The sequence below is a fragment of the Microtus oregoni genome, unplaced genomic scaffold (genome assembly GCF_018167655.1).
Source record: "Microtus oregoni isolate MIOR12 unplaced genomic scaffold, Mior012 000012F_ref0000307, whole genome shotgun sequence".
In the NCBI taxonomy this organism is placed as follows: Eukaryota; Metazoa; Chordata; class Mammalia; order Rodentia; family Cricetidae; genus Microtus; species Microtus oregoni.
Window position 1 is genome coordinate 13,680,219 of NW_024543071.1, and position 14,487 is coordinate 13,694,705.

Below are 14,487 nucleotides of genomic sequence, written 5' to 3' on the forward strand. Positions count from 1 at the left end.
AGGCCCTTTGGACTACAGTTATGGAGGGGTGACTGGGGCTGTCCCTGATACCCCTAACCGCTCAGGTGTGCTCACACACTGGTCCCCTCCCCACCTCCAGACATTCAGCAGCCCCCAGGCAGGTACAAAATCACCTTTATTCACAGACACAGTGACCCAGTTCACAAAGGAGGCAGTGCTACCTCTGTTCTAGCAGAATGGACGATGGCTTCTTTACCCACCTCCAGCCAGACAGCCCAGTGCTCGGACTTTCTCCATCTCTCAAATGACCCCGAACTGGATGGGGCAACTTACCAGCTCCAGCCTGCTTTCACAGAAAGGGTCTACCAGGCCGAGTGACTAAAGAGAGGAGACCCAGGGTGGCACAGATTCCCCAGGTTCCTACAAGGGCAGTGCAGGCAAATGTCCACCCTGGCACCCCACTCTCAATGCTTCCCCAGTACGTTCCCCCCTAGGAGACACCCCAGAAGAACTCCCAGGAACCACATGAAGAGTGTTCCACCCCCAAGCCACTTTACACAGGGGAATCTGTGGTTTGGAGGGTAACCTCTGGCCGGGGCCATAGAACTGGCTAGTGGCCAGCACAGAGCCCCAGACCCTGCCTGTCAAAGGCAGAAGCCATCTCTGAGAATATAAAACCAGCCATCTGAGGGCCAAGGGCTGGAAGAGCCCAGGCTAAGGCTCCATCGTAACCCTGAGCAGGCAGGGAGAGCAGTAGTGATGGATACTTGCTTAGCAGGACTAAGAGCCCAGCCTTCAGGATCCACCCTTCTAACAAAGATCTCCATTCTGGTCCCTGGCCCATATGTCAATAACCTTCCCCAACCTTCCAGAACTTTTGATGTCTTTATAGAGATAAACTCCTGGAGAGCAGATGCCCTTGAACCAACTACACTAACGTAGCTCCTACCCAGGGAGGAAGGGCACGGGTGGATGCCAGTGTCCAACATCCAAGAGAGGCTTATCCACCTCTTGGGAGGCCTCAGCTTGGAGTTCCACCCAAGAATTAGCAGGACTGCCCAAGAGCCTTGTGTGAGGGCCTGGGGAATTCTGGGTGACTGCTCTCTGCTGCCCCCTTCACCGGGGAGCCCCCTAATAGTAGCATTTTAAGAGCCCCCAGGTTAGAATTAACCCACAAACAAAACTCACAAACCAAATAAATAAATAAATTAAAATAAGGAAAAGGGCTGTCCATAGCCCAGGAAACCCCCACCCCACTGAGGGCTCCTGTCCCTCCTGGGCATACTTTGGCAGAATCAGCCCAGGCCAAGGCGGGCACTGAGATGAGGGAGATCAGGCCTTAGGGTGGCTGTGGACCTGTTCTTTGAGACCCTGACAACAGTAGGGCCCACATCAGCCTACACTGAAGGGCACCCTAGGCAACGGCACCAGCGAGATGGCAAGGAGAGGTCCTGAACGCGGCAGGTTGACACAAGGTCAAGGACCTAGGACCTGGAATCTTCTGCAGCCTGTCTGTTTACCCACTCTGGGTAAAGAAAAAGAGACAGGACATACAGTTTGCATCTGCCCAGAGTGAGAGGAGTCCACTGGCCTCTTCCTGAGCTGCCCAGGGAAGCTACATGTTCGCTGTCTCCAGGTGCCACATGGGCAGCACAGCTTAGAAATCTGCCTAGATCGTGAGGGATGGCAGCAAGCTGAGACTCTGCTTCAGCCCCTCACCATGAAGAAACCTGGGTAAAGAGGAGATTGTGGGGTAGCCTTCTCTCCTCCCCTACACTCATATGTACTGCTTGTGCCCCCCCACACACTCCTTGCCTTAGACCCTCTCAGCCCAAACCTCCAGGGACCTTGGTTTCCCATGTTTAATGGAAAAGGAAGAAGAGTTTTGAAAACGTAGAAGGGACCCTGTTGGCTTCGCCCTTCGCTGTTGCTGGGCTGACGTCTGCGGAAGTGGGCGTGTGGGTGGGCTCTGCAGTGGGCTATGGGCTAGGAGCTGCGGTAGGTCTTGATGATGTCCTTGATGGGGCGGCGGCAGATGGGGCAGCAGGCGTGCAGGGCCTTCTTGAGACGCAGGCCACAGGCATAGCAGAGGCACATGTGGCCACACGTGTAGATGACCGTGTCCACTGCGTGTTCATAGCAAATGGTGCACTCGTCACTCCACTGGCCCAAACCTGGGGTCACTGGTGACTCGGGCAGGCTCACAGGTGAGTTGGGGGCCGTCCCTGAGAGCAAAAGCACCAATCAGAATGGGATGTGACCCAGCCCAGCCTAGGGTTTATGAGAAAGGGGATCCTGGGCTCATGTCTTCCTCCACGATGGAAAGCCAGCTGTTCACACTGGCATCCCACCTCCCTGCCCAAAGGAAGAAGCTGAGTTCCAGTAGTTAGGCCCCGGCCACACAGCCCCAGACCAGGGCCAGAGGAGCAGTGACAGGAAAGGAGGAAAGGAAAAAAAAGGACTTCCCAAATCTTCTGAGACATGAGCCTCCTGCACTAACCCTGGGTACATTTCCAGAGGTCCTCTGGAAGATCAGATACACTCTCTGGGCTTCATGGCGCCTACACACATATTCACACGATGCATACACACATGCGCACACACATACACACAAATTTAAAATAATCTTTATAAAAAAGATTATTTTTTAAAAAGCAACAGCTACACATCTAGTGGTTTGAACAGGAATGGCCTCTATAGCCTCATGTGTAATGCTGGGCCCATAGGCAGTGGCACTATTAGGAGGTGTGGCCTTGCTGGAGGAAGTGTGTCACTGTGGAGGGGGGCTTTGAGGTCTTAGAAGCTCAAGTCTGGCCACTGTGACAATTCTTCCTTCTGCTTCTTACAGATCAAGATGTAGGTGGAACTCTCAACTCCTTTTCTAGCACCATGTCTGCCTGCACACTGCCATGTCCTGCCATAGCGCTAATGGGCTTTGAAACTGTAAGCCCACAATTAAGGGTTTTTCTTTATAAGAGTGGCTGTGCTCGTGGTGTCTCTTCACTGCCGCAGAAACCCTAACTGAGACATCTGAAGAGCTGTGTCAACAGAGAGGAGGGCTGTCCTTCCAGAGGACCTGAGCTTGATTCCTGCACCACATCAGGTAGCTTGCAACCGCCTGCTGCCTATAATTCCAGCTCCGGGGCACCCAGCACATCTCCAACCTCATCAGGCACCTCACGCATTCATGCATGCACACACACACACACACTCAAAAATAATTAAAATTATTCTTATTTTTTAAGAATAACAGTCCCCTGGTGAGAGCTTTCAGCCCCAGCCCTAACAAAGGCTGCATGGCCGGTCCCTCTCTGAAGAATAGACGTATGAGAAGGGAAGCATGACCCAACCCCAGGGCCTTGGTACTCACCGCCATTCGAGCCACCCAGAGGCCCGGAACTGCAGGTGCTGAGCAGGGGGTCAGAGAGGCGGCTGCCCAGGGCACTGGGAGAGGTTGGAGTGGATGCAGGTGAGCAGGGGAGAGATGGGCCGCCCCTTTCAGCCATGATGGTGGAGCCTGAGAAGGGGGGGATGGGCCACAGTGCCATTAGCCTAATAGAGAGAACTTCAGTTCCTACCCCCACCGAGGGCCCCCACGCCTGCCTGTAGGACAGCATGGGCAGCAAGGTTTCTTGCTCCCAGCAAGCTCATGGTTCTGCTTTCTCTACACGGGCACTGTGGTCCCTGTATTCCGGTCATACAACCTCTCCCTCCCTTCTTCCCTGCCTAGTCCTTCCCAGAGGTACACTGTCCACAGGCGAGACTGGGGACAGAGCCTTTGCCCTCTTGAGACTATCCTCAAACCTCAGTCCTTGGGCAGCCATGGCTCCCCCAAAACACTACCTCATGATCACTGACTAGCCATACCCAGCCACACAGCCTGAAGAGAATCCAGCTCTGTGCCCCAGCAGAACCATGAGCTTGCTGGAAGCAAGAAGCCTCGCTGCCCGGGCTTTCCCACAGGCCCTAATGCTCTGTTACAACTGTTAGCTGTAACTCATTTAATGGTGTCATCATTTCTAAGATCAATGAACGTTCACACGCTGGGTCTCTTTTCTCCTCCTCCCTCTTCTCCCCTCCACACTGGAGACTGAACCTAGGGCTTCACTCGTGTTAGCGAAGCATCTGTCACTGACCAGTGATCCAGTACCCTTATTTAGCCTTTTAGTTTAAGATAGGATCTTACTAAGTGGCCTAGGCTGGCCTCAGACTTCCTCTGCAGCCCAGGCAAACCTTGAACATCTGGTCCTCCTGCCTCAGCCTCCCAAATAGCTGGGGTTACAGGCCCCGTTCATACAGTTTCTCTTACTACATTGATATTTTAAATAAACTATCATCTCTTTTCAGAAATGCGTACCTATTTGCTTTTCTTACCCTACCGCATGGACTAGCATTTTCAAACCTGTCTAGAAAGCAACTCTGATATAGTTGTCTGTAGTGAAAACAGTTTGATTTACCAGCGAACACAAAGGAAGCTGATGGTGGTGTGCATATGGATAAAGGAAACAGCCCTGAGTTATCAGCTTATGGGGGACTTTCACAAAGCCAAGCATTTACTGTACAGGGAACAGTGAATCTTCCCATGCTGCTCCTGGCTTTGGTTTCCAGTCAGGATTCCCCAGCACTTTGCTGGCTGACATGCCCATTTCTCCAAACAGTTAGGAGCTATTAACAGACAGTGAGTTCTGGGTGGTATTTCTTGACATCCACCTTGCCCCACTTACCACCTGAGACAGAAAAAAATCCCATGTTCTGTTTCCGTTCCCTTTCGCTCCCTCTTACGAACCCTTCGGATGACAGAGCTTACTGGAGAGCTCTTGCCTCTGTGTGGCTTCTGTTCCCTGAGAGGCAGCTAGCAGAGTCGGTTGTCTCTCACCTCAGCTCACATTTGTGTGGGCGTGCTTCCCAGCCCGATTTCATTTCCACCTCCCTTCCTGTTTGATTTTGTTTCCTCTAATCTGATTTCGTCTCCTTCCTTCCTGGTTTATCTTTCAGCTGTAATTCCTTGGTACTCTGGCCTCACTTCCGGGCGTAGCTTTTCTTCTTGCGGTCTGGTCTGTCTGGAACCGGAAGTCCACACTGATTTTCATCCCATTTCACAAGCTCTCCACACTCACAGTCTCAACAGCACCACATACACAGACACAAGCACCGGGCTGCATGGGCCCCTCACAGCAGGCGGAGCTCAAAGAGCAGCTCAGGCTCGCTCATCTGCACACACTACCAACCCTACCATGATGCCTGGGTTGAGCCATGGGGTTGAGAGGCCCAGGTTTCCCTAACCTTGGCTAACGGCTTAAATAAAAATATAAACCAGCTGGGCGTGGTGGTGTACTCCTTTAACCCCAGCACTCAGGAGGCAGAGTTGGGTCTCTGTGAGTCTGAAACCAGCCTGGTCTACATAATGAGTTCCAGGACAGGCAGGGCTATTTAGAGACCCTGTCTCAAAAACAACAGCAACAAAATCAGAAGTCCAGAATCTACCCTACAGCTACAGCGTTCGGATCTCTGCAGGCAGGATTCAGAGGTCTGCCGTTTACAGTGAGGCTAGTGAGAGACAGCCCCAGGGTAAAGCCACCCTGGTGTGGGTGGTAAAGCCACCCTGGCGTGGATGGCACCATCCAGGGCTGACTTCCCATGCTGAATAAAGAGAAAAGCGAGATATGGAGCTGAGCGCAGGCACTCACCTCTCTGACAGCAGGTGGGTGCCATGTGACCCCTCCCATTCCTGCCAGCCCCCCTCCACTAGGATGGACTGTTTTCTCAAACGGTGAGGCAAATCAGACCCATCCTCCCTTCACTCGCCTTGTCAGACATCTGGTCACAGTAAGGGACACTTATCCCATAGAACCAACCAGAGAGTGTGGCTTAACGTAAGCCCACACCCTCCAGTCCTTTCAAAGACCCTGAGAAGGGTTTGCAGCGCTGCGATCTCATGCCCGAAGGCCACCTGCTCAGGCATTCCCCTACTCTGACGCAGGTATCAACCCAAGAAGACAGCAACTTTTCTGTTTCCATTTTTCTGTTTTTGAGACAGCTTGCTAAGAAGTTCTGGCTGAACTGAAAGAAATATGCAGACCAGGTTAGCAGTGAACTTGCAAAGATCCTCCTGCCTCTGCCTCCTAAATGCTGGGATTACAAACATGGACCACCACAACCAGGCAACCTGATTTTCAGTAAGGCTCACAAGAACCCTGAGGAAACTGAGTCTTAGTTCACTGCTAGTGTAAACTCCCTTTCCCCAATTTTTAAGCTGAGGCATATGGATCTGGCCAGGCTGTTTGTGTCCGTTCGGATGTGAGTTGATCTCTCCCAGCCATCAGTGAGCCAGAAGTTTCTGCCCCACCCAGAACTCACCTAGGGTGACAGGCTAGCTGCTAGTCCCTAGCAGGATCACCCCCGCACTCACCGAGGATGCGGACCTGCGTGATGGCGCCATGCAGGCTGAAGAGCATCCAGAGGGGCTGCGAGGCGTCCACGCACAGTTGCATGCCGGCTGCCGCACCGTTGTGACTCAGGTGCAGCTCACCGTCGGCGTTGACCACCAGGCCCAGGATGTCGCCGCTGTGCAGAGGCCCGGGCACTCGGCACACCGCCCAGAACTCCTTGCGGTCCACTAGGGCCTCGGGGCTGAAGGGCAAGTCGGCAGGCCGCAGCGTGCCAGGGTCGCACGTGGTGACACCGAAGGACAGCGCGCCAGCCCGCGCACCGCCGGAGCGCGTAACCTTGATGAAAATGGTCTCGGCCACGCGCACCGGCCGGCTGGTGAAGACGAGCGCGCGCTCGTCGCGCCCGTGCTCCAGGCGCGCCACCGTCTGTTCGTCCAGGATGCGGACGTGCGAGCCAGCGCGCAGCGCGTGGAAGCGCAGGTCGCCGTCAAGCTTCGCCGGCAGCGCGCGGCTATGCTGCGAGTTGAGCGAGTTCTGCGGGATCGGGCAGCCAGAGGGCGGTGCGCCATCGTCGCCGTCGGTTCCCGGCACGTTGAGGTCGCACAGGCTCACGGACAGGCGCGCCTCGTCCGCCTCGCACCGCAGGGACGGCCGCCGGAGTGCGGTGAAGGAGCGCGGCCGCAGGCAGTCGGGCAGCACCAGCTCGCTGTCTGCAGCGGGGAGGGCGAGAGACCGGGCGACCGTCACCGTCCCACAGCGGTCGCGCAGTCTGCCTGCGCCCGACACTAAAGATGCTCATTCGTTCGGATGCAAAGTTGGAAAGCGAAGGGGGCGCGGGAATGTTCTTTTTAAAAAAAGCGTGCCGCTGGAAGACACCAACTTCAAGGCCATCTAGTTGCTTCTAAATGCTTTCCAGCCAGCAATGCTTTCTCCTTACTGCCTTCAGTAACCCTGCAGAACTTGCAGTGTGCTGATTCTTAAACTGTATTAGGAGGACCTTTTCTTTTTCTGAGAGTCTCATGTCCCAACCTAGCCACAGTGCCGCTAAAACTTACAGTTTTAGTGGGTTGATGCCCTGTACCCTCAGCCCACCCTCAGCCCCTCCATGGGAGAAAAAGATTTCTTAAATTCTAATCCTGAGGACTTCCCTACTTTATGTTTAACATCTAGGATTTGCCCAGAAGTCAGTCTTAGGTGTTATCTCTCAGGCACCATCCACGATTGTTTGTTTAGAGAACAAACTCTCTCCCCCTCCCTCCCTTTCACCCCCTCTTTGTCTGGAAATAGCCAAGTAGACTGCACTGGCTAGCTAGCGAGTCCCAGGTATCCCCCAGTCCACAGCAGTGGGATTATAAACATACCGATACATCCTGCCTTTAAAAGACAGCTAACGCAGGTCCTTGTGTTTTGTGCCCACTGAGCTATCTTCCCCAGTCCTCAGAGTGGCTTTTACACAAGCAATAACTATTAGTTACAGGTACTGCTGAATCTGTAACACTCTAGGAGGCCAGAAGGGACCGCTCTCTCCCAGTTTCTTTGCATAAACAGTGACATCTAAAACCAATACTTAGGCTTTGAGGTTATCATTGTCACGTAAAGACATTAATATGGAAGGAATTTAAATTCATCCAAGAAATAGACTTTTGAGAGCAGCTTCACCGAGCTTCCAACCTGTCTCACTAATCCAGACAGCTGATACAAGCTTCATTCTGAAGACAATACCTACACTCCAGCAAAAAGAAGCACACAAGGCTGCCTGTTAGCCAGCCACCCAGAAGTGTGTGTGTGTGTGTGGGGGGGTGACCTTTTCCATATTTGGATTGTGGCATGACAGATTCTTTCAGGTGTATTTTAGGTTTTCGCTAATGCAAAAATTGAGTTCTACTCTAAGGTAAACACCAATGATGTTTAACCTTCGGTGAGTAATAAGCCGTTTTGAAAATGCGCTAACTTCGGCCCATCTCAGAACACTGTCACTAAGTTCTGTGCACAGCTTCTGGGCATCCAGGACGTGTGTTAAGCCCTTCCATGGGCACGGACGTCGGGCTCCAATCCCCGCTGCGCACTGCACGTGCCTCCTTTTTCACACCCACTGGTGTCTCACTGTATCCCGAGCACCTCATTTTCATGCCAACAGCTGCTTCCAGCCTTGCTCGTTTAACGGTATGCTATGTCCCTGCTCTGTGGATCTGTAACCTACAGTGACAGCAACAGGTGCTAACCCCAAATGTTATCCTTCAAACAGCCCGTGGAGGCCACCCCACTGTAAACACTGCTCAGGGGTGCTGGGTGACAGCCACTGAGTAAGTAGACTCAATATTGGCAAGGTCTGTCCATCCCCCAATGCCACACCCTTTTGGGGGGTCCTGGGGGGTTGGTTTTTCGAGGCAGGGTTTCTTTGTGCAACAGCCCTGGCTGTCCTGGAACTTTCCTCTGTAGACCAGACTGGCCTCAAACTCACAGAAATCCCCTTGCCTCTGCCTCTGGAGTGCTGGGATTATAGGCGTGCTCCACCACCGCCCAGAATCACACTCGTTTCGGATAGAACCCCTTCTGCAGAGTTGGCATTCCCAAATCTGACTGGCACCACTGTAAGCCACACCATGACCTATGCCTCCCTGTGCTGAGGTGACAGGGGTGCCCAAGTCCTCTGGCAAAGCCTAGAAAACTAAGCCAGCAAGAAGAGCCATCATTGGCCTTCCACTGAAGGTGGAGGAGTCGCCAAAGCCCCTCTCTCTACCTCTGCCCGAAGCTGCTATCTGGACTCAGGAAGGTTAGCCGCTGCCCTTCCTAAGTCTCAGGCTGCTCTGAAAGCCTCCTGGGGCCTGACTGGTTGGGGTTCCCAGTATTGCCTTGGCAAGGAGGAGGGAACCAACCGGAAAACTTGATTATTCCAGGGAATTGACTCTGACAACGATGGCAATGGTTTGGAGGCTGGGGATGTTCAGAGGCAGAGGTGAGGGGAAGAGGGGGGACAGGAAGGAAGAGGAGGTCTAGGGAGGGAAATAGGTGGGGAAAGCCTGGGCCCTGACTTCTCAGAGATTCCAGTGCTGGGCCTTGGGGACACTAGGAAGTTGAGAGAGGAGACGGAAGTATTAAGGAGAAGAGGAGCCGATGGTTCAGAGAGGCCCACCCATGACCTATCGGAAAGATCGTACACGGGCTACCCCATACTCTCAGACAGGCTGTTCTGAGTCCTGGAGCTGAGCAGGCCATGGTGTATGTAGTTCACAGTAGTGCAGGCCAAAGCTGTGGACACTAATTGAGGAAGCAATTCAATAAACAAGAAAGGGCTTTGTCCTCTGAAGGGTCGGGTTCTCTTAAACTGAATTCTTCATCTCTGTATCTAAAGCACCACACCGCTTGATGTCTGAGCCTGTAGGAGAACACATCTCCTCTTCCTCCATACTGAAGATTGCAGACACACATTCCCACCACTTAGAGAGGGAATAGACCCAGACAGTACTGAGGGTGTGCCCTGAGAAGCTCAAGGCTCGGAGTGAATATGTACTCCAAATAACACAACTTAAGAGTACTTTGAGTATCAGATAGTTGGTTTTTGTAACCAAAATCTACATACCGGTAGGCAATATATTGATAGGAACATAGTTGAGTGTAGCAAATTTGAAGTTATCAGTCTGGGTTCAAATCCTGACGACCTTGGACAAGTGGTTTAACCTCACGGGACCTTTCTTCTTCAGCTGTGAGAGACATACCTGACTTCTGTAAAGCCTGTATTCTGAAGTTCCCCTTGGAAGGATGCTTCAGGGATGTGATGGGGTGAGGCCCACTGGACACTTGGTAAAGTACCCGGCACATGTGATCACATGTCAGTATGAGCCACTCTTTCCACGTCACCATGGGCTCTAGGGCACTCCAGACCAGGCAGTAAATGTTCTACCTGGTACTTAGCTGGTGGCCTTTGTGTAAGCAACTTCCCCAAAGCATTAGAGAATGGAGCCAGATGCCTGTCTTGACAAGCTCTGGCAGGTCAGGGGTGGGCAGACGCCCCGTTGCCCAGACAATTTCAGATATTAGCATTTTGGGGTGGGGGCATGGCCAGTGGTAAAGCGTATGCCTAGCATGCACAAGGCTCTGGTTTCAAACCCCAGCACCAGACACCTACACAAATAGGCTGTCCATGCTCTCTGTAGACATGAAAGTCACGGTGGGCACCCAGGAAATGCTCTTTGGATGAAATCACTGACTAAAATCCCAGGAGAAGCAGCTCCATGTGGAGATTAAAGGAGAAGGAATGCGAGGGTGGACGGAGAGGGGGCAGACAGACAGACGGACAGGCTAGGAAATGCACTTATTGGAAATGTTGCTGAGCTAGGAGCTGAGGCTCAGGAACAGCTGGAACTGGCTAGACCCAGCCCAAGAATGTCTTCTCCCCTTCCTCTCCAGCACTCGGCAGGAGCAGCTGCGGGCAGCCAGCAGGCTCCAAATAGCTGTCCTAGCAGCGGGTCAGCTGCGCGAGGCCCTGAAATAGCTGCAACTTGAGACGTAGAGCATCCAGCACATGGCAGAGGCAAAGGGCCTCTGGGTGAGCTAACATGGAGCTGGGGCACAGCCGTGTCCAGCCCCCAGACCAAGAGAACACCTTGGGACTCTCCCAGGATGAGGCTAACCTGGAGCCACAAGCCGTGGACGGCCCCACATTAGGAAGCAACAAGTTATGTAATCAGCTGCCTGCCTGGGAGGGGTTAGTGATGGAGGCAGAGGTGGCACAAGATCTTGAAAGGAGCTGCTCAGCCAGTTGGTGGTGGCACCCGCCTTTAATCCCAGCACTCGGGAGGCAGAGGCAGGTGGATCTCTGTGAGTTCGAGGCCAATCTGGTCTACAGAACAAGGTCCAGGACAGGTTCCAAAAGCTACAGAGAGAAACCCTGTAAGGGGGGGGGAAGCTGTTTAGCCACTGCACTTCGTGTCCCTTGGTGCCTGCCAATTCTGGGGTGTAACAGTGGCTCTGGACCAGAGCAGAAGGGCGGAGCTGTTACTACCCTTGTTTACTGAGCCATGGGCAGAGAAGAAGGGGCCTGGACCTAGGTCCTGGCAATCAGCAGGCGGCAAATTTAGGCTTAGAGGCAGGAAGAATCCAAATCAGACTCAGTTGCAAGAGTCTTAGCATCTCCATTTGGATAGGAGCTCAAAGAAAGGAAAGGGGTAGGCAACCCACAGACCCCTGCCATCATCTTCTCAGCCTTGCCTAAAATGCCCCCGGGGAGAGCTCACCACCTCAAAACCCTCCTAGCCCCTGTGTCTGTAGAACTCCAACTGTTGGAAAATAACTCTTCTTGGGTGGGGCACATAGCTCACTTGGTAGGGTGCCTGCCTAGAATACACAAAGACCTGGGTTTGATATTCAACTCCTGACCAGCCAGGCACCTATGGTATACACATCTGTAATCCCAGAACTTTGGAGGCAGGGGGGAAGCATCAGAAGTTCAAAGTCACCCATCCTCAACCACATGGTGAATCTGAAGCCAGCCTGGGCTCTGAGAAACCTTGTCTTGCAAACAAAAGCTTTCCTGGTTTGGATTCTTCTGTGGTAGACTGTTCCCTTGGGCCCCCTGAATCTCTTCGGGATAAATGTCACCTTGAGGGCAAAGCTCTCCCTCCCAAGCTGAGAAGGACTTGCCCAGGCAGCAAGACGGGCAGCCGGTGAAAGGTACATCCAGCGTCGTACTGCTGGCGAGTTCGTGGAAATCCACCTGAGCTAGGCCATGGGTAACGGTGGCTGGTGGTGAGCGCTAAGGGCCAGCTTAGCCTGGCTAGTGGCATAGGGTGGCACTGGCTTAGGGGCATCTTTTGAAGCTGGGCCACCACCAGCACAGACTCTTGTTTGTTTAGATTCTCACATCCGCAGCGCTGGGTGATCTTTTAGCACGGGGTTGCAGCAGCCGGCCCCCTTTTGGAAGGTGCTGCCAGTACGTTTACTGTCTCCATAAACATCCTCCTGCTGGTCTGCTTCTGACCCAGATGGGAGAAGGAGCCGTGCAGTTGAGCCAACCCTCTGGGCAGTACCCTGAAAACCACACTAGCCTCCACCCTTTCCCTTTGAACTCAGCTATGGGCAGCCCAGAAGAAACAAACATGTTTCTGAGGCCTCTGAGGGAAGTGTAGACTGGCCCAGCATCACTTGAAGTCAGACTCCTTGGTTGAATCATGGAGTCAGAGGTTCCGAGAATCATTTGATGTAGTGGCTCTCAAACTTTTGTTTTGTTTGTTTGGTTTTGGTTGGATATTAACTTTGGTTGTATGTTTTCAGTTTTTGAGACAGGATTTTGTATCTCAGGCTGGCCTGGAACTCACAGTGATCCTCCTACCTCAGCCTCCCAATGGCTAGAATGACAGGTGTGAGTCACCACACCCACCCAAGTGTTCATCTTTAAAGTAGGGGTAAGCCGGGCGGTGGTGGCGCACGCCTTTAATCCCAGCACTCGGGAGGCAGAGGCAGGCGGATCTCTGTGAGTTCGAGACCAGCCTGGTCTACAAGAGCTAGTTCTAGGACAGGCTCCAAAACCACAGAGAAACCCTGTCTCGAAAAAAATAAAAAAATAAAATAAAGTAGGGGTACCTCTGTTTCAGCACCACCAGACATTGCAGCTGAAGTCTGGCAGGGGCACCACGCCCATCTCCCTATGTCTCTGCACTTTGCTGTCTCAGAGATGTCCTACGGAGCCCGAGGATGCCAAAGAACCCCACAGGAGAACCACAGGTATCATCCCAGATCTTAGACTTCATGGTTGTCCTTCATGACAGAAGACATGCATGGAGTTTTCTATTTAGTGATGGTGACCAGGCAAATATGGCAAATTGGGTATTCTTTTTTAACGTAAAGACAAGACCAGTTCTCACACTGTAGACACTTTCCTATATCTGGGAGCCTCTGCAGATACTGGTGAGCTATGTGGGGCATGGATCCTTATGCCCAAGCAATCCAGAGGCCAAGGCAAGAGACACTGGGAACTGCCCACAACTTGCAAGCCGCTGGGTCAGGTCTTAATTTGGTGGCTCTCTCCTGCTTCTGAAATGAGGGCCTGGTCCCCAGTTCTGCAGGACCCAGCTCCTCCCTGCCCTCAGATCTCACTATGACCCTCTCACCCCTGCAGGTCTTACCAAGGCCCCTAGAACCACATCTACAGCCAATGAGACACTAGGTGGCAATGTGGCATTGCCTTTTCTGTAGGTGACAGAGAGTCCAGGTTTGGTAATCCATGGACATGATCTCATGCTGCCCAAGCTAGTCTGCTCTAGGACAGGAGAACCAGATGAAGCTCTCGAGAATCTGGGGATATTGGGCAGTCAGACCTGCCCTCTCTACTGAATCAGATACCCTGAGACCCCATTACCTCTTTCTTGGTCCAACATTGCAGTAACTCTTGGTAACCTCTACCCAACATGAGTAAATGATCCTTCCTACCCTGAGCTCTCATATGCCCTGTTCTAGACAAGACAGATCCTGGGTGATTACCTAGAGGTAGGCATTCAGACTTAAGTGGGACTTATAGCTAGAGAAGCTGGAAGGCAAGGCAGCCTAGGCTCCAGGTTCTAACAAGCCACTACCCGCTGCACGACAACCTGCAAGTCATTAGACCTCTCTGCAAAATACATGTAACCCTTTCCTGTGCACAAAAGGTGCACAGCACCTTAGAAAACAGGACAATGAACCACGCAACCCACTGAAACCTGCATAGGCCCCAGGCGCTCAGGGGAGGGTGTGTCATCCAGTGGAAGGGAAGGAAGAAGCTAAGACGAAGCAGTGGAGGGTTTCAGGCCTGGGCCTTGTCACAGTTGGCAAGACCTGAAGTGAGAAGAAAAAGGGAATGCCTGGAAGAGTCTCTGCAGAAGGAGCAGTAAGATTTGGGGAGAGAGGGGGCATTGGATGTAGCCCAGGTTGGCTTTATGTAGCCCAGGCTGGAATCAGACTCAGTATGTATCTGAGCATGACTTCATCCTCCTGCCTCTGCTTCCCATGTCTGTGCACCACCATATCTGGTCAAATTATTCTTTTTAGGGAAAACTGTCAAAGAGGAAGAAACCCTCATCTGCATAGCATCCCCACTGTCTACCCTGTCCTCGGACGGGTACAGGCTTCTTAAACTACAGTTGCCTCTGGATCCCAGCCACTAAGG

At 52.7% G+C, this 14,487-nt stretch overlaps 1 protein-coding gene across 2 annotated transcripts in view; it reads right to left on the reverse strand.

Moving 5' to 3' along the window:
• Positions 1-118: 118 nt before the first annotated feature.
• The window catches only part of Neurl1 (neuralized E3 ubiquitin protein ligase 1), a 78,379-nt gene continuing 64,010 nt past the window's right edge, over positions 119-14,487 (reverse strand). For both annotated transcript variants that reach the window (XM_041661015.1, XM_041661016.1), the window contains exons 4-6: positions 6,371-7,060; positions 3,332-3,478; positions 119-2,186 (exon numbers count right to left, since the gene is read on the reverse strand). In XM_041661015.1, coding sequence (XP_041516949.1) covers positions 1,948-2,186; positions 3,332-3,478; positions 6,371-7,060 — 1,076 coding nt within the window. In that variant the 3' untranslated portion in view covers positions 119-1,947. The remainder of the gene's footprint in view (positions 2,187-3,331; positions 3,479-6,370; positions 7,061-14,487) is intronic.